Source organism: Bombus bifarius, unplaced genomic scaffold, assembly GCF_011952205.1.
Source record: "Bombus bifarius isolate JDL3187 unplaced genomic scaffold, Bbif_JDL3187 scf7180000008006, whole genome shotgun sequence".
NCBI lineage: Eukaryota > Metazoa > Arthropoda > Insecta > Hymenoptera > Apidae > Bombus > Bombus bifarius.
Window position 1 is genome coordinate 74,896 of NW_022884384.1, and position 20,931 is coordinate 95,826.

At 44.5% G+C, this 20,931-nt stretch overlaps 1 protein-coding gene across 3 annotated transcripts in view; it reads left to right on the forward strand.

Moving 5' to 3' along the window:
* The window catches only part of LOC117206308 (amyloid beta A4 precursor protein-binding family B member 1-interacting protein-like), a 146,104-nt gene that overhangs the window by 61,397 nt on the left and 63,776 nt on the right, over positions 1-20,931 (forward strand). Inside the window, exon 1 of one of the 3 annotated variants that reach the window (XM_033445531.1) lies at positions 4,314-4,508. The exons of 1 other annotated variant lie outside the window; for it this stretch is intronic. In XM_033445531.1, the coding sequence (XP_033301422.1) occupies positions 4,329-4,508 (180 nt within the window). In that variant the 5' untranslated portion in view covers positions 4,314-4,328. Of the gene's footprint in view, positions 1-4,313; positions 4,509-16,522; positions 17,441-20,931 lie in introns of those variants that run through there. One more of the 3 variants, XM_033445532.1, reaches the window with a different exon arrangement.

The window sequence follows — 20,931 nt, forward strand, 5'->3', positions numbered from 1 at the left end:
TGTCGTTAATTAGACGAGGAAACATAATTTTCCTTTGGGAAACGTTTTTATGCTACACGCATATATATGAGTACACTACACGACCGTTTCAAAAGATGCCTTGCAATCGCCGCGCAAAGGTTAAGTTTCTTATCCTTCCCCCATACATTATCTGTCAAATGAAATACGAAATCTCATTAAAGAAAGTGCAACGGCCGTTCCGTTGCAGAGAAAATGCTGCTTAGACGCTTCCAGTGGTCGTTTGGCCGGCTGTTTAAGGCCACCGGGATTAATGGATTAATTACAGGCCGCTCGTTTGTCCTGTCGTTTCCTTGGTGGAAAGGAGCGAGACAGACGTCCGATAATCCGGCTGTAATTAAAATTTAACGTCTCTTCGGTTTCCAATAGCTCGCCGAGTGAAATTCAATTAGCCCTAACGACGAATTACGCCGATCGCGTTCGATCGGATCTGCAACGAGAATTCAAGATGGTCGTGGAGTTTCTTTCGATAGGGTCGCGCTGACTCATACGAAAATTACGTATCCGCTTCCTGACGCGAGGGTTGAAACGCCCTCCGTGCTGTGTCCCACGCTGGCTATCGTTTGTTATTATTCCGATTCTGATGCAAATTCATCGGTCACTCGAAAGTTTTATTAGTCACTGAGTGCAATATGGTGGCGGCCGTGACGATGGTGGTCAACTCGATGCAACATTATCCTTTAATTCTCGCTGCAACCTAATCGACGGATCTATGTAAACTGCTATAAACGAAAAAAAAAAAGAAGAAAAGAAAACAGCACGACCGTGGTAATTGGTAATTTTCGACGTGAAACGAAACAAACGCGATCGCGTTGCATTTGGTATCGTTCGTTTAAATTTCTGCAGTGATCCGTGGCGTCCGAACGGTTATCGTGCAAACTGCACGATACGATTGGAAAAAGCGGAAAAGCAAAAAATAGAAAATGGCAAATAACGGTGAAATACGTTCACAGAGGGAATGAATAATCGAATCGTTGGGTGTTATTCGGTACAAAGGTACGGTGCTCGTTGCCAGGTACCGAGTTACACGCAACGTCTACGAACGAACGGAAGGGACGTGCTTTCGTTAATTTACGACACCTTTGGATTCTCGAATTTCGTTTGATCGCTCTCGTTGCGAAAGTTAGGAAGCGAACGTTAGCTTCCCGCTACTTTTTCCGCGTAATTGAAGCGATATCGAATCTGGAATGACGTAGAATATTAGTCTCGCAGCACGAGGTTCACCCGGTAGTTACCATTTCTAAATGTATCTTTTTGTTAGTTAGCGTGAGGAGTCGATACGAGAGTAGAAATCCACGCGATTCGTTTAATCTGGAGAAACTAACAGTTTACGTAAAAGTAAGACAAGAGAATGATACAACTGGTAATTATCATTACGTTACATTGGACCTGTATCGTCGACACATTACGCTCCATAAATGTCTGGATACTTACGACACAAATTTTATTGACGATTATTCTTTGTGCTTGACACACGGTAATAAATAATATTATTCTTGATCGAAGTACTTGGCACGGTAGTTTCTTCGACACGGCTCGTGCCACAAAAAAGATTCCAGGCTAAAGAGAATCTTCGTCCTTGCGGTGGTTCGTGACAGGAAGCACTCGATGCTTTTGATCAATGAGCAGTGATCACCGGTAGGAAGCAGAAAAATAATATGTTTCCATGGACGCGAGAAACGAGCGGAGAAAACCACAGATATTCCCGCTTGAAAAAGGTCTGCGAACGTGAAATTAATAGCAATATTCAGCGGAGTTACGCAAGTTGACAGATGCCCCCGGTATAGTTTGAATCAGTTGACCTACATCCATTCGGACGCGATCTTCGCCCATGCAGATTTCAAGGAAGACATTTTTCTGCAATATTCTGTTCAATCGTAACCAAGAACGAAGAGATGTAAAGGAGAAGATACAGGGAATTCGGTTTTGTATTTCGCATTGGTTTTCTCGTTTTCAGCAAAGTTTGCAAAACTAGCGCCTATTAGAATATGAATCTCCGTGTAGTTATGGAAGATGTAAAAATGTACAAAGTAAGAGTACCTGTGTCTTGGAATTTCCTACGAACACATCAAATTCAAGAACCTAGCAGCATCCCTGGTAAAGATGAATCGACGAAGATCAGGTTCGCGATGAAAAATTTGAGCTGCGCGATCGTTACGGTGTAAGCTGCGGAGAAGCTGAAAGATTGGCGAATTAGATGGTATCGTTGACGACGCCGCCACAATGCAACCTTGAAATACGAAAGAACGTCTATTCTGAAATTCAAGAGCGCAAACTGGGTCACCCGGATTGCGATACTTCCTCTTTTTTTTTTCTTCTGTATCGTAGAACTAGTCCTTGGAGGCTATCTGGTCTATAGGTGTGCCTGCTACGAACCGTTTCGTTGTGTAACGAGGAGTTTCTCAGAGGAAATGGAACGAGCTGTATTGTCTACATCGGTGGAAGAAGGATCTTCGAACTTGGTTAAGATTCGCGATATCGATGCCTCGTGATCTTTCGCGACGACGTTTATTGATCGATCATCTTCAAAGGTGACACGATCAAATTCCTGATTGTCGCGAATTAAGAATAAAGAAGAAAGAAGAGGGAGAGTAGAGCAACTCGGAATTAAACGAAAGATATCAGCAAATCTACGTTAACGCGTTACAGAAGTAAAAGAAGAGGCGAAAGAGACAAAAATTTTACGAAGAATGTCACAAACCTTGTGTTTTGATCGAGAAATTTCTAAAAATATACTCGAAAGTGGATAACGACAATTTTACGAGCTCGTAAACTGTCGTCTAGAAAAGATAGCCGAGACAAAGACGTTGAACCGAGATTTGTTGGAAAAGTGTGGAGGTTTGGATCGGTTCGCAAGAACGAAAAGGAGAGGATTTTGAGAAACACTGCGTATCTGTGCCGAGCGCCACGCGACCAGGTCGTCCGGTCGGGCTGGGTGCCGGGTGTTGTTGAAATCAACGTGGTGGGGTTCCTTCGACGACCACAACCGGAGCCTTATGCCTTCAGTCGACTCTCGGCTCTCACTGCGACTCGAGCTGGCTGAGATTCCGTTAATTAAGCATCGAGCGATCCGCCAAGGGTGGCTGGTACACAACAGGTGAACGCATCACCGCGTGTACGCGATCGAGATCTGATTACCCGTGGAGAAAATCGGTCGTCCGAAAAAGATCTCGTCTGAGATTGCGTACGACCCACAGACGCCACAAAGGACTCGTGTTCGACTCTCGACGAAAGCTAATTATTGCGAGTCAATCGTTGAAACCGTAAGAGACCATTGACGAAGAAAGATCAGAGGATGAATTAATTTAATCGACGAATAAAGAGAAACGGCTCGTACGAGGAAGAACATCGAATATCAAAAGCATCAAAGACCTGTTGAAGAGGATTCGAAGTCGGAGAAGGATCCAGTGTCTGCAGGGTCGCCGTGACAAAAGGCTACTATTTTAAAGCCGTGTACCCATTTGTGAATCCCGCGGAGGTAGACTCGAGCGATCGTCACGGTCGATCCGAAGATCGATCCGACCAGTTCCTTTTACCGGTCGATCACCCCGTACCCGCGTCAGACTCGCTCGTGGAGCGGGACGTGCACGTCGCGTACGCGTCGTCGGCTGTTAATTAGTACGTGGGTGCCGTGATAGAGCGAAGGAGGTCGGTCGACTGTCGGGGAAGAGGGGAGGGTGTGCACAGAGCGAGAAGCAGACCGAGAGGAGAGAAAAGAGAAAGAAGGAAGGAGCCGAGAGAGTGGCACGGTGGACGCAAAGAGATGCCGAAAGCGGAGGGAGCACGATTTAGAGGAGCAGAAGAGAGCATCGAGAAATAAAAGAGGCGAGAAGAGGGTTGGTTAAGCGAGTGAAGCCGGAGGAGACAGTTAAATAGATGCAGGAATCTGTACGCGGCGCCATGCTGCTGTAGCAGTGAGAAAAAATATTCGGTTTCCTCGGTGCCTCTGTGTGTATGTTCGTGTCCGTGTGGATGTACATAGGAATCTCAGGAGCGTATCAGTCAGCACGTTTGCAACCGGTTAAAGGGACGTGAATTCGCTCGAGGACCAGTTTGCGACAGTGGCATTAACCTGTCCGGACAGTTAGAGGAAACGGTGAACGACGTACGTTTCGTGAACATTCTCGTGGCTAAAGAACACGAGCGAAAGGAAAGTCGTGGCGACAGACGATCGCCCAAATATCTACCAAGAGGCTTCGATCGATCGTTTTCTTTTTTTTTTTTTCTCATCCGAAGAGCAGATTCGATCGATGATCCTCGAACAGAGTGACTATTTTGTTTTTTAAACGACGAGCGAATATCGATCGAAAATGTTGTGCGGCTCGTTCAGGAAGAAGAGGAGGCATCCCGGAGAGGAATATCGATTGGTCAGATCCAATACGATGCCTAGAATCTTGTCGATGAAGGAGGGCAGTTTGGTCACGGTCCGGAGAACAAAGTCCTCGAGGGTGGCGGCTCGATCCTCGCATCTCAGGGATCTTCTGCACACGGTAAGCCATAAACGCGCGCGATCTTGTGTCGCGATTCGTTACTCGGCGCTGCTACGTGGCGGCATGAGTCGCGCTATTTTCTATCGCAATAAAGTCGATCTCGATACAGCGAAGGATTTGGTTCGCGATTTGTTGCTCTTTACGGTGTCCTGGTTCATCGATATTTATCATCGAAATATTAATCGATACTCTCGATTTATCCGTCATAGATCGATTTTTCGGTTAATAAATTTTTGTTAATTCTTTGAAGAAAGGATTCGAAGGATCATCTCTTAATTTACAAATTTTATACGACGAAAATGTTAACATCCTACCGTATAGAATTGGTTTTATTTGTTTGACAAGATCGAAACTGCGCTTTTCGAATGTTGCAGCAATTTAGGATCAGGTGCGCTTTATAGTTCTGCATCAATCCTCGAAACATCGGTGACTCTCTCGTGTTTCCATCGTTCGAAAGCAGCTGTTTGAACTTGGATAAACGACTTCGACCATGTAACAGCTGCTACCCGCGAGACGATTAGATAAATTTAGTAAAATCACCACTCAAAGACATCGTGTTCCACTCAGAAGCATACATCAATTTACGAGAGCAATCTTTCTAAACGCAAGTACACGATAACGTTTTATCTACTTTTCTGGTGTATTCCCTATGCAAAATTCCTTTTCTTTTTTTTATAAATAGAGCATTTATAGAAAATGCAATGTTACACGAATACGTAGAATGTACATAATGTACAAAAATGTACAAAATATCCAAATCGTAGTACCCGTTAGGATAATTAATCGCTGAAACGAATCTCTGGTTAGATTTGATTTTTTTAATTTAAGAAAACAGAAATTTGCATAAATATTCGCAGTCTGGTCGTAATCTAAAATTCATACACGCTCAAAATTTCACACAACAAAATTACGGTACTTACAAGATTGCTTCAGTCGAAAACTATCAATTTAAGTTAGGTCAGCTCCTCTAAATTTACATAACCTACATAAGATATTCATCGAAGACGCGTCGATCGATTCCCGGAATTGTAATTCTCAATGATCCACCCCGTTTCACCGATTGGTGAAAATTCCAAGGAACACTATATTCCAGGTCTACCTGCATTTTGCTCCGTATTCATATCTATTCGACAATAAGAAGCTTCGAGCCGGCCAATCGATTGTCCCTCAAAGGTCTGGAATCGTCTTTTCCAATTTACATACGTGAATTCGAACGCTTTACGTCGTTTACATATGTATGTACGCGACGACGTAGTCCGACTGGCGTGTACATGTGCGTTTCATTGCATAATTTACGACGCCGTGCCCGGACACGATTGCAAGAGCGATCGAAGCGTGTTTAAACGGTCGAGGTGGTATCGATTTGTTTGGAAGCGAGAGACGAGAGCAATCGACGAACGATTCGAGTCGATTTGCCGATTCAGATTCCGGCTAATCCTAATCGTGCGATTTACGCGGCTAACACCCTCCTGATGGCCTTTGCCAATCCAGCTACTTGTTTCCAGTCGAACCAACTTGCACGCATTTAGGGGAGTCGGCTGATTTGCAGCTGATTCATGGGCCATTGTCTACACTTTGCTGAATTTCTGAGGTTGGGAACTGTAGCTATTTCAACGTTCTGTTAGATTAATTTGTTCGTCGGACACGATCGATAGGACGATCCAATTATAAATATTCAGAGCAATAATATAAATCAAACTGAAACAACTCTTACGAACGTGTAAATATTCTAACCCTTGTTTCTTTTAGAAACATATTGCAAAACTAATAAAGAAACTAATAAAGAAATACGAAGCTCGTGCTCGAGGAACCAGCATACCTCCAACAACCTTCCAATGTAACATACTTAACCACGAAAAAGGCGTCCGAGAAATGTGAAAAGAGTAAAACAGGTAAAGCGAACGAGGCAACGAGGCTAGCTACACGTTGCATCGTGCAGAAATTCGGCACGTCTTCCAAGAAGCTCGGCGGATTCCTGGTTACACGATCGTTTCGGGGCAAAATACGGAGTAAGCAGAGGGAGGGGGACTGGGATGGTATCGATCGGTGGATCAGGGGATCCGGTCACGATGAGCTTGGTGGCTCGGTGCCGGTTCCATCGTGTTCATCGTCTTTGTCGTCGTCTTCCCGAAACTCCCGGTGTTCCTTTTTCGGTCTAAATCCGGCCACCGAGAGGCGCCTGCGACCACTCGCAGAAGTCGCCACGAGATACTCGTGAGAGAAAGAAGGAAAGGGAGAAGAAAGACCAAAAGGAGGCTGTGCAAGCCACCTTCTCGAGATGTTCGCCTTATAAGGCGTCCTCTGGGTGCTCGGCCGTCCATTAGAAATCCTTTGTCGTCCCGACCTCTTTTTCCGGACGGATTCTCGAGGGCTTTTCGTCGCCGGGATAGAATTCGCGGTCCAACCTGATGGATAGCGAACAGATCGCTAGGAGCACGTTGGTGTTGGAATACCGCAGAAAGGGTTTTTAAGATAATGAGAAAGCGAGCTGTTCTTTGTCCACTTGAGAGAATTACCTGACGAGAAGACGAGCGATGAAGGATACCGTTGAAACAACGCGATCCGAATGAGCTTTCTAACGCTGTAAAACCAGGATTCTTCGCGAGATGAGTCTTTTTACGAAAAGAAATTTACTCGGCGTCTCCGGAGACCGGCCAGCTCTGATTCCTTTACCGCAGCCTCCGGTATTGTCCCGGATTAAGCTCTTTGCTCGTTGCTCCTCGTTTGTTTGCAGCATTAATGAGAGGGTCGTATAATGTCTGAACGCTTTCCATTCGAGCACGGGTCATTGGCGAGTTGCAATTATTACGAAGCTGAAACTTCTTCTAATAGAACTCACGGAAAAATTAGAAGAAAAGAAAATTTCCTCTTTCCCTTTCAAGATCTTCCATGACTGTATCGAATCGTTTTACTTATTTTCAGCTTCATCATCGTAATATATGTAATTTATTTACGATAGATCAAAACTAAGGTACTCGGAATGGTATTTTGGAGATGAAACAATTTACGTTCTATTTGTTTAATCGCGTGCTTAAAATTACGAATTCGCATAAACGATATTGTCTGCGTACAATTATATGATCAAAATTCGATTGCCTGCTAAGATTATAAATATCCTCTTGGCTTCTGAGTGGCAAGAAAATCGATTACGAACAAGAAACAGATTCCATTTCGACAAAACAAGATTCTAACAGCGTGAAAATTTGTTGCTCGGCTTGGTTAACGTAATTCCGTTAAGGTTTTTCGACCGACACCTTTGTGGTACGTGTTTCACCTCGCTCCACCTCTCTTCTTCCACAGAAGTGCAGGGAAACGGTCTCGACTCGATTTCTATAATTGCCGTAGCACTTTTTCAACGGCCTTCATTGCCAAGTAATCGCCACTGCCTTTCACTATTCAACGTCCAACGAGAAGTTTTCAATAGTTCGTTCGACTCGCATAGTCGAAGAGCATAGAACCAGGAAACCCAGTTGAAATATATCGTGAACAACGATCGAATTCGCTCCACGGAGGACAGTTTTTTCACCCCTTCGGGGTAAAACGCGCCGGAGAACAAGCGATTTCATCTCGCTGGTAATTTGTGTACCCGGTCAGCCCGGTTCGTTCCCTGTCTGTCCGCTTTTGTTCGCTCTTTTTGTTCGTCCCATTCTTCCTCCCTTCTTCTTCGTCTTCTTCTTCTTCGTCTTCTTCTCCTTCTTCTTCTTCTTCATCTTCGTTTTCTTCTTCGACGCGGTCTTCTCCTCTCGTTGGAATTCCACCTCCCACTCCAGTACCCGCGAAATATCTCGACGCATTCTTGCGCATCGTGCCGGTCCGATTTGTGCCTCCTGACGGTCTTAAGGACCTGTTACGACTCTTTTCAACCATACAAGGATGGTATATGGCGCTATGGAATTAAGGAAATAACTTATAAAATTATGGAAACAAGTTTTCGATGATCCGAGGAAGATGATGTCGTTTCGTTGCGTTTTAAGAAGTCCGAATTGCAGGTGAATGAACATTTTTAGAGGAATGGAAATGAATATGCGCGGTAGAAAATAATTGAATAACTTTTTTGTTACCTGGTTTCGCTTGAAAACGGTACTACCTGTCCTAGTTCTGTGACTTATCGCAGTTATCCTATTGTATTCTATAGAAACGTTTTACTTATTTTTATTCGATATACCGCAATAATAATACATTGACTTATACAATTCGTAACAGGACGTTAATAATAATAGGAACGCTTCTGGCAGCTATTCTCGCCTAAGGGGAAGCGAAGCTTGCCAATCTCCGTAACCGCCAGCAGATATCATCGATCCCGTTCCCAGATCTTTCTCGTAGATTTACACGAGACGCCTCTAAATGCGTTTCTTCCCGCTTTTCTTCCGGTAACCTTCTATTAACGTCTCGACGATGCCGCGCGGCGTTCCCTTGAAAATTGCGCAATCGCCGCAAGATCTAGCACGCGGATCGTTCTATTAGCGCTGACGAACACCAGTAACTACAAACCACGGTTCGACGAACTTCCATCGTAGCGACGCGCCCTATATTTCGTTATCACGCCGTCGTTAAACCAGTCGACTCGGCTTTTTCCTTTCGCCGATAACGCGATTCTGCAGTTCAATTGTCGCCAAGGGTTGCGCAACAACGCGTTCTTAAACCGTTGCTTTTTACGCCGGAGAACAACGAAAGAAAGGCCGCTCTCCTTTTTTTTTTTCTCCAGAACATAATCACATCGTGTTCTGTGTCGATATTTTATAGAGAAAATAGACGTACGATACTGGCAATATCGAATATACGTAGAATTTAATTTTAAAAAAGTTCAAAAAATACGGAATTAGAGCAAAGCGGAAAGTCTAGTCTGAAACGAAGCATCGCACAAAATGCAATTTTATTACTGGCCGGCGATTCGTTTGACTCGATTCGTTGGAGCGTTCTTTACCTCGCACGGCATCCTCTAGATTGGTTTACGCCGGTTTCAATTTGTGGCGCCGTCCGCGAAGCTTCTTCTAATTACCGCTAATTAGAGCCGATGCTGTAAGTGCCGGCTGTTCTCTGTTGGCTCGTTGAAAGGAATTCCCTCGACTATTGGCGTCGCCTAGTTTCCAGGAACGTTACTTTATCCGGGAACGGGACAGAGACTCTGAAAACGATACCGGCGCTTCTTCTTGCGTTACATTCTCGTTAGTCTCGACATTTTGCATATCAAAAATTTGGATCTTGGCGTTCGCAGAGGGTAACTCGTGGACGAGCGTTTAAGCTTTAATGTATACTTAAATTATTCGAGTTTATATAATTCAAGTTTAAATTTCAAACTTTAGAATTAAAACTTTCAAATGAAATTTCACACTTGAAAATTTTGTAACTCGAAGGTTTGTATTTCGTTTCAATCTCAAAGCCTATTTACGAAATTTCAAATTACAAATTTTCTGATTTGAACACTACATAGATCAAATTTATTTATAAAACCGTAAGCATACGACTTCCTACGTTAGATTTCAGGCTCCAATTCAAATGTTACGACTTTCAAACGCGACTGTTTTCCGCCGTCTATTCTTCGTTCTCCAACGAAAGAGGAAACGAAACGCGTTCTCTGTTTAACTTACATTATTCACCCTGTTTCAACAGGCTCCGTTTCACGTATGTAGTTTCCCGGCGTGGAGAACGAGAGGAAAAATTCGAGCACAGTTGAAAGAAACATTAAAAAGCGTCCAACAGCGTTCGTACGTGTTACAGGGCAACTCTCTGGTAAACTTGGCCGCGGGAACAATCGCGTAAGTCTGTTACAACTGCACAAAGGTTGGCGAACGTGTATGACGATTCTAGGAGAGGTTAAATCGGGCCCACATGCGCATTTCATTGGGCGTGGTCGGTGCAGGTATTCCATTTAATCCCAGCGACACCAGCGACGAGGCACGATCTACGTTGCTGCAGAATTCTCAGCCGCAGTAAACTATCGAGTTCATGCTTCCATATTTCGTTAAACTCGCCTCTAAACTCGGACAACAAAAAACGATGAACGCGGTTGTCTAGCGTTCTTTGCAGAAGCTACACGATCTTGCTGGTATTTTCTAGAAAAATTGTTCGCACAATGAACTGTAATGAATTGTTACGCTCGATTCGTGCTAGTTGATACGACCATCTGCACGCTAGCAAATTCTTGGGATCGAGATCTATAGTTTCATTGATGTGCAAAATGGTACAACTCTCGTTCAGGTTATTTATTATGAAATCGATTATAATCGATGGCTTTGGTGACTTGAAAAAACTTCTATGATACGTTATCATTGCATGTAATTTCGATAAATTCTAAGAGAATAATTTGCCAATTTCTTCTTTTCTGATATCTTACGTCGAACGCGATGAATCTCGTTGGTTTTCTTGACTGGCCAGTGCAGCGGCGAGGGACTCCTGAAAGGACGCTAAGGTCCTGTCGTGGGATAGCCTCCGCTTCCCAGGGACCCTTTTGGCCTCGGTAAGCTCGTGCGGCGTTTATTTCTTTACCCTCTTCTCTCTTACCTCTCTTTCTCTCTCGTAGTCGTTGCTTCATACCTTGCCTGTTCCCGCTCTGCGAGATGTAAATCTTTCGAGATGAACTTTTGCCTCTTGCGTCAGCCGACGACTTCAAAGGTCCGAAACTCAGACCATGAGCTGGCCAGCTCCATGGAACAGTCACAGTGGTTACAGCACCGGCACCACCGGTTAAAAATTAACGACGTACTTCTTCGTTCTCCCGGAGAACACTTTTACACGATTCTCGACAACCCGACGAATTCGTGGGATTTGTTAACGTCGTGTCTCCGAAGTTTTGTGATTTTTTTTCTCCTGACTGGGAGTGGTTATAGGTTGAATTTAAATTTGTCGGTTGTTTGACGTTGACGTTGATTAAATATGTCGGCTTGAGGTTAAGACAAAGAAAAAAGCTGTTGCAGAAAATGTTGCGAATTCGAAACTTTAGCTGAAAAATACCCGTTAATGTTTTACTAACACAAAGATGTATGAGTCTTTCATCAAGCTTTTTCTCTAGCTTCACTCAGTTATAAATTATATTACATAATTCTAAACATAAATTCGCAAGAACAAGCAAAATATACGTGAAGCAGGTAGGTGTAGCAGCTCAAAGCTTCGCATTGAACGTCATCGAATCTTGTCCATTTTTCGTTTATACCTGTAAATGCCGATCATTATACCGTAAAGTACCTTTGCTACGAGCGGCAGCTACCCGCCATATTGTCGATATCGGGGGACACACGAGCGTGGACCGTTCGCGAGAACGGTACCGTCGGCATCGAAAGCGAGAAGAACCTAGGAAGCGCATTAGCTCGCCTGAAAAGTGGCACACGCGAACCAACCTGGCAACTTGTCGCGACGGAACGAGCACACCGAGAGAAAGATACAAGTGTGAAGCTGCTCCGTGAGAAGAGTTCGGAGATTTCGACACATTGTTTCCATTCGCACCTATCTCGTCCGGGCCACGAATTTCTTGTAAACTCCCACGCGTATGGTCGCTGAGATCGTTCGAGAAACGCGAGGTCGGGCTTCTCTAGGTGCATTCAACTCGTCCCGGGCAGCGTTGGTGGGGTTTAATGGGCAGCATGTCGTTCCATGAACACCGGCAATCATGACTTACGCGTATCGACGCGCGAGTGCGCGCGAGAGCAACCCTCGGATACGCGCGAAACGCATAGGACGCCAGAGCATAATGCCACGGGAACGCTTTGCTCGTGGCCTGTTTCAATTTAATGCACAATTGCTCGCTCCGTGTCCCGCTTTGCGTTTCCTTTCTTCGCCGATCGGTTGTTTCGTTTATGTGCAGATCCTCGTTGCTTTGTATGTGTGCTCTTGTATATGTGTTCGCGGCCGTTCGTGTGGCCTGGTTGAGTTTTCAGGATAATGCAACGACGAGAAATGGGCTCGTTGTTCCTTGTAGGTGTCAAGCGGACATGATAATCATTCGCGATATGACCATTTTTAATAGCGAGCCGTGAGAAATGGATCAGATCAAATGGTTTGTAGCTCGATAATTGATTTTATATTAACGGTTCTTATTTCTCGATAATTTATATCGAGAATTTGAATCGTTTAACAGCTATTTTAAACACGCGAATTTCCTTTGAAGAGACGGGATATGAGTCTTTTGAAAGGTTTATTTCTATATTTAATGCTATTTTTCAGTCCTTCAATTAACGGTAGTCGTGGTTTGACTTGACCCTAGAGGCTGACTTATTCAAGTAGTGTAAAATAAAAAAGTACATTATTCATGGAATAAAATGAGATAAAATGTGAAATCGAACATTGGCTTTCCCTTTATCCCCGGACAAGACGATATTGATAAGCGCATTACGTAATCAGGAGAACAGTTCCCGTTTTCTCGAAGCGATCGCAGTAAGCTAAATTATCAAGAGCCTTCTTCCTGACGCGGTTCCTGGAAAGCCGCTATTACCAACGACCGATAATCAAGCGATAACGATCGTCCGTGTCCAGCAGCGGCGAGAGTGTGCGGCTGGTAGAATGCATTTTGCATGCACCACGGTATCCCAGATTACGGCGCCGAGCGCTGTTAATTGGTGCACACAGCACGATTGCGCCAGGATGCAACTGCCGGTGTGACTGCATTCTCCTCGCTGCAGCGCTTGCTAGTCCAAATTCTTCGCGTGTTAAAATGAAACGCGAGCTCGATTCTCCACCCGCGGATAATTACTCCTATCTCGGCACGTGATTACACACACGATGCGAAAGCTAACGAACAAAGGACGAATGGACATTTATACGAATTTTGATTGGGTGCGGCGGAGAATCTTATTTGCTTTCAAATCAATAAAAAAATTGGATGTCTGTTCAAAAAGCAGGGAATAGTAATCGAATGGCAGCCATGATATTTCAATATCGATAACATCCGAATGCCATACCGTCATCACGGTCGAGAAGTTCGAAAAAAGCGAATGCAAATACACATACATACGTATACAATGCATATACAGGAAGCAGGAGAACGCGAGAGTATCGTTTTCCAGTTCAATGCCAGGCTCGATATCGTACACTATGTTTCATCTACCAATGTCTGTATGTATCATGTATGATTCTACCTTCTACCCGAAAGGCTCCATTCGGTGGTCAGGATGTCGCTACGTGGTGCACGTAGACGACGATAACGCGGTTTCATTGCGTGCTCCGATCGAATGGCAACATCGTGGCAACGAACGAGGAGGCGAAATCAATTAACTCGGCCACGTGTGTGGACGCACACGAACCTGACCTCCCGTTTTCCATTGTACACGCGCGTAGTAGTACGCGTAGTACAACCTACAGGGTTACGTATGCCGTATACTATACGTACGTTCCCTCAGTACGTATATAGGCAGCGTTGTCCTGAACGAGCGCGGCCTGTGCTCGCGTACATTAGCCGCGTGGGTTGCCATGGGCAACCCATGACTAACACACGTTCCAGCATCACGTGTCTCTCCCTGCGTCTGTCCCTTTCTCTCGTGGTTCGGCCCAGTGCCGTCTTAACTGGAGGCGCTGCGCGTCTGTCCTTTCGTTTCGTCTATTTTATCACCATTTTGTGTTATTTCTATGTTGTATTCTTATCTTTTGTACAAGAGCGATATTTTATACAAGAAAACTTTTACAAGAGAATTGTCTTATTCGATTAGATGAAAGTTCTTCCGAAAGTTTGGATAACCGAAGCTAATCGAGAATTTGTTCGTGCTTCGAGTGATTGAAGATACATAAAATTTGGAACTAAAACGAAGTAGAGGTTAGTAAATGTTTTGTTCAACGTAATTGGAAAATTTGTAGTTGATTTTATTCATTTTTTGACAATATCGCATAAAGAGATTGTATAATGATATACATAAAGTCGGTGGTTATTTGTTAACTATGTAACAAATCTGTATTTATCGAGTAATAGATAAAACTACATAGTAGTATTATACATTAATCAATAATAAATGTGCGAAAATATGGCTACCTTTTTTCGTATGCATTTCCTAGTTACGATACTGAGGGTCAATCTTCGTCCTGTGAATTATGTCCATCTTTTTCTAGGGTATTTCGCTTCTTCAAGTGCCCTAACATCGGGTTTGTTCTTCTCCTCGTTCCTACCGTGGCATACTTGCCATTTTCATCGTCCCTCTTTCTTTCTCGATGGTACCTAGTTCAGGGATGTACCGCGGTCCATTGCGATTCAGCGATGCGTGATTTACATGGCTTACGTAATATTTCGCGAATTCATGGGGTGGTCCGGAATATCGATTATTCTAATCGCTGTTGATTACTCTATTTTATTACTCTAGAGTGGTTTTCCTGTAGAATTGCTATTTATTTACGCTTCTCGAATGGTAATTTCATATTTGCCAAACGCTTTAATGTAATACCATATATAATAAATTTTTACTGAAATTTATTACAATTTGAAATATCGTACATTCTATGCCAAATCGTTAATTTTATGTACTGACAGATTTTTTATGTAAAATTTCAATCGGTGATCGCGTTAATAAACATTACATAGAATTTTTATCCAAATTAATAATTTCGTTACCAATCCTGCTCTTCGTTACTGAGCTAAGGAATGCTTTCGTTCACTAAACGAAAGCTTCATTTACATCAACCTAGGAGCTAATAACCTGGACGAATTCCAACATCCGATCTTACCTCTTCCATAAGATTGTTGCTATATCTGTATCTTATAAATAATGTCACCCATATCGAGCTAGAGTGGTGGTTTCTCGCGAACAATTCTTCCTTATCGGCAATTTGTTTCTCTGTACGAATCTATATCGTGGATCCCGTGCGACCAAAGCATAAAAAAATGAAATCCCCGGCGCTAGAAGAAAGTCGCTATTTCTGGTATCCCTCGGGGCGTTAGATCCAGGGTCTCGACTGAAAACGGATCGTCCCTGAACTCGTAGCTCGTAGCGACTCCACACGAAATGGAAGGGGTCATGGAACTGCGGAGAGGGAGGAAAGGACCGAGTTGAAGAGAGACAGACAGTTCCTGGTGGGGGAGGATGAAGGACATGAGCAAGAGGAAGAGAAACGGAACAGGGATGCTGCTCTTGAACAGAGACGGTGTGCACAGGCTAAGAAACGAAAGAGAAAGAGAAAAAATTATTCCTGGCCACCCTCGTTACGCGTCTTCTTTCCTCCTTTCTTCGCCTCTGTCCAGCTACGGAATATAGTTGACGTTTTTCGTGCAGCCACGGGAAAGGAAAAGCCACGGTGAAAGAGGATGGAAAACGTAGTGACGGAAAGGGAGGTCAAACAGAAACGCGGGAGTATAGCGGTAGAAGAAAAGAGGAAGTCGGGATAGACGGGGGAAATAGAGTGGTGCTGGAGCGAGGAGGGAAGCTGTACGAAATATAGAGGACAGCGTGGTCGCGGTATAATATATACGACGAGGCTGGTAAACGAAGGACAGAGGGAGAGAGACGAAGGGGTCGAGAGTTACCAAAGAAACAGAAACGAACGAAACGGAGAAGGAAAACGCGAGGCCAACAAAGAGTGGGAGGAAGATGGCGCAAAAGCAGCGGCATAGAACGTATAGAGAGCAGAGAGGGCGCTAGAGGTGCACGGAACGCTCTAGAGTGGAACCGAGACGGGATGACGAAACTACGAGGAGGAGAAAGAAGAAATTAAACGGAGAAAGAGGCTCGAACGAGAGAGAGAGAGAGAGAGAGATAGACGTTAGGTCTGACGAATCATCGGAGAGGGACGGAAAATATGATGTGACTATGAGCGACCGGGAAAGAAGGACGAGTGGTAGAGGGAACGAAAAGGTGAAAAGCATAAGAGAGACGGATGATTCACCGAAAAGAGCGAGAGTGAACGACGCATGGGGCTTTCACGGATACGAGAGAGAAAGTTTAGTAGCAGTCGAAAAGAGAGGGAGAGAACAGACAAGGCACGTCTAGGTAAAACAGAGCGAGAAAAGGCTGGCAGCAGCAGAGACGAGACAGAGTGCGCCCACCAAGCCGCCTCCATACCACCTCCAGCATTCCCGGCCTGCACACACAGTTGCAGCTGCACCGCCGCCGTGGCTCGCTCGTGTGCACATGCGAGACTGCGCGCGCGTCCGTCTCTCGCTCGCAATCATCTCTTGGTTCGCCGGTACGCTCTGTGTATTAACGACGCGTTCTCTTCTGGATATCGAGCCGTATAGCGTGTGAGTTTTTCCTCTCGATAAGAGAGCCTCATGTTGAAAGATCTAGTCGATCAGTTTGACTCGTGACTATCGTACGAGAAGGATCGTTTTCTCTCAATCGGATTATCGTGTCAACGTTTTTTTCGCAACTTCGGAAAACTTCCTTACGAAGATTCTTTTTTTTTCTAAATCGTTTTTATACTCTTCTGACAAAATCATTTTACCGCATCGTACAGTGAAACGTACAGTGAATAAGTTTTTTGAAGTTCATCTTTATCGGGGCATACACGATTGGTGCACGTGTGCATCCGTGGTCCCGGTGCGCACGGTATATCGGAGCTTCGATCAACGAGAGAAGCCCGACACCTCGTTAGCGTCACGGATATATTACATAGTCGGCACGAAAAGCTTTGACATTTGGCAAATGTCAGTGACAGTCGCTGGCGGAGCGGCTTCCGCGTAATCGGAGCGTGGTTCGTGATAAACGATAAGGAAAACCGTCGTTGTAGTTCGTTTCAGTGTTTCCCATTTCGACATACGAATCCGGCCGGTTGTTTTCATTAATCTCGTGCTACAAGATCGAATTCGAGAAGAGACATGTGATCTTGTGTTGGATACGAGTAAGGAATAGAATCGAGAAGAAGCATCAACTGGTCTGGTCTCCGAAGGCTCAAAAGTCTTGAAGATGGACTGGATGAGGAGACAGGACATTAAGGAGGAGTCACCGGAAACTCCTACCGCTCTGACACCGGATGAACCTGACGAGTGCTACTTCGAGGAAGACACCTCGATAGACGAGGGCATGGTACGTGATTCGCGTGGCAATTGCCACTCACACTGTTCGTTTATCGAGATACAAACTCCTTTATTTGTAAATTTAAGCCTTGAGAAATTGATTCGTCGAATATATTTTAGCTAAATTTCGTTTTCACGCGCCCCTATATTTTATACACTATTTCGTATTTTCTCATAGTATTCGACACAGAGAACAGAGACAAAATATAGCAGTTTTGAATCTAGGAATAATTAAAAGCTCGTGTGTTGGAGTGGACTAGCGCGATGAAAACCGGTCCACGGCGTTCGTCGTAAAAATCGTCAATTTTCGATTACGTAACCGCGTATGGTTTGTCACGTTCGAGACGCGTGTCACCATACACGCGGTCTCTTTTATTAATGGAAAAGTCTGCGTGTTAATTTAACGCGTCGCCACGCACGAGGAACGTTTCGAAAGTTCGCTCCGATCTTCACGCCGATCTCGTTCCTGTCGAGCAACGTGTGAGGGCAACACCGACGTTACTCATCGATCTCAATGGAACTTTGCAGGAACGTGAAAAAGCCAGCACACTTTCTAGTATTTCAATATTAGACGTCGATAGTCAGAAATTCTGTGCACTTTATGTTCGTATAGCTAGCTCGATCATATTTCATGCAACGATCGTCGCCAATCTCCTAAAAATTATCGGGAATTTTCGACAGGTAGTAATTGAAATCAACGTTGAGCGCGTTACATTGGCTCACAGCCACGTAAATTCAGCGAGCTTCTTTCTTGCAGCCGTGAGGCAAACTCGCGGAGATCCACCGGGCAGGGATTTAGGTCTGCCATTAATTTTGCTTTATCTCACCTTGACCCTTCCCTCCGCGCCCCTTTTTAATCTTTACGAGGCTGCGCGAAGTAAGAAGTTATTACGACGCTTCCTTCCGGCGAGCAGCGCCGTAATTGTTATGATTTTAGCGGTGAAGTTGGAGCGGAGGAAGGTCTTCTCTCTCGTTGCTTTTAAACACTTGATGGATCTATCTGGAAGTTCTGGAATGGCACGAAGTACTACTGTTAGAATGTAATATTTCAATGGAAGCAAAATGTTGATTCGTTCGTTACGCGTTATCTTATTTCATATTATCTTCTCTTCTTTCGAGGAGAATATTTCGTACCAAGGATGGTTTTTCTTTGGAAAGTTGAATTTACGTTGTCCATTCTAGAATGAAATTTCAAATTTAGAAATTACGGTTACGTGCTAAGAAGAAATTTTAAATTTGATGTTTATTAAATCGAGCGATTCGATCTTCTTCGTGCTTTTATCGTGCAACTCCAGAACTCGTTTAAAATTCCATCTTCAACATTCGTGCAGACTCTTCATCACCTATATTCTCATACCAGTTTGTACTCCATATTTACGATCATTTACTATCAGAAGACTGTGGATGGTTTATTTTAAACTTTCGTAGCGAGACTATCGTGTGTCACCATCGGATCTTCAACCGAATCTGCACCAACAATCACGTGCAACCGTGTTTCGTTTGCGTGCAAAGTCCCTGTTAGATTCCTCGATTTCCCTAACGATACCCTCACGGAGGAGCGTCGCGATTTCGTTGCATCGATGGAGTAATGGTATCTCGAGTTACCTCCGGGTAATTGGTACGCGGGGTGGTCGAACAGCATAAGCGTGCAATGGCCGTTAAGGGAAATTCGAACACGTGTCACGAACCCTTTCCTACGACCGACAGGGCGCGAACGTTGCAACGAGCTTAAGTGGGCAACGAGAAAATGGACTCGAGTGTAAAGTTACCTCGAATCTACAGTTACGGGCATTGTTGCGGCCGTTCTGTTGCCTCTGAAGTGGCTGCTTGAATTACGGTGCTGAAGCCCCAGGCTCGATGGAGCACGGGGCCAGGCGACTGTTGTACGCACGGCTTAATAATGCGTGGCCGCGATATAAACATTTAACGCGCTCACGAAAGATCGATAGTTTGATCGTAATGTGCTTGAAACGTTGCGATCAATAAGGTCTGTCGTGTGTTGCGCAAAGGGAGAGGGGAAATTGGAGAGTCGAGCGGTATCTGCATAAAGCGTGGGAGGTAATGTAGTGATTTCGCGTTTGCAGCTGTGTTTCTGGTTTAAGGCGCTGTGCTTCGCTGTTTCGTGAAATATTTTTCATGATGTAATCGCCGTTTTCTGATTCTGATACATCGTTCTTAATTTGTCAATTGTAATACTCGTTGTCGTATGTGGAAAGCTTCCTTTGTGGTTAGAAAATATGTGGTAATTAAGCGAGGTTGAGCTCGATTGATAGAGAGGATGATTCGGAGTAACGTAAGCAGTGTAATGAAAATATAAATAGATGAATATGTAGATTTGTTTTGTTGGAAACGAGATGAGTAACGAATAAAACAGCAATGCGCGGAACATATTACGATGCACTCGATCTAACCCATTATTAAATCGCAACATTCAACCATCCAATCTCCTTCACCGAAACATTCTTCACGCTTCCGTTCCCTGTACTTAACGATCGAGCTCGCTGCAAACCAGCAGTGAAAAAAAATCGTGTTACAGATTAGGCTAATTACCCATGTAACCCGTGTTCGTTATCTGTTTCGTGTTTTGGTGAACGCTCGTGGCCACGCGGCGAATACATCGAACGAGGATCAGCGACGTCGCGGTTATCACAGCAGCGTACCGGCGAAAGACGGAAGTCACGTGAGCTCTGGTAGCCTCTGTTCAGTATCAGAGACGGGCACGGGCTCGTTTTTTCTTCCTAGACCCGAGCTCGATAAGAGGAAACGATAAAAGTCGCTGGAAGCCGCTTCGAAACCTTGGCAACGTCGTGCTTCCAGACCAAAGGGCCAAGGATGATTCAGCGCCAGCTGCACGGCCGAGGGCCGCCTAAACTCGCCCTCGAAAATTTGTTAGTCAAAATCGAAGGAAAAGGTGGACACACACGATCGATCCTCTTCGTGACGCGCTTCGAGAGACACGCGTTCCTCTCGAACACTCTTCCGTCCGCAAATTACACCACGAGATTTATAGCTCGCCACGTCGTTTTTTCCCCGTCGATCGTGAACGATCGCTCCGCGGAATTGGTATAATTTATGAATTGCGCCGCCTTGCCGCACTCCTTGTCTCGGTAAATCATGCGGTGTCGCGTGATTACCCGCTATCTCGTGTTTCCCTTTTTTCCTACTCGTTACACGGACAATGCCGCACGAAGACGACTTTTTGACGGTCTATCGTGGGCGGTTTCCCGAGGATGTCTACTCGTTGGGATATATTACCGTAGAAAAAGGAAAAACGTGTATATAGAAAATAAACGAGGCTATTAACATGCCAGAGTGGAAATCTATCGCTACTCCCGGCAAGCACTATGTTCTATTATAATTAATTTTCTGTTCGAACATCGAGGAACTTTAATAATCTGACCGAAACATCAAACGTTGAGTATGATCATAATCGGCGTACAGTTGTGTATCGAACATCTGTTACTATTGCTGAGAAACATCATATTCCACGTATTTACGATA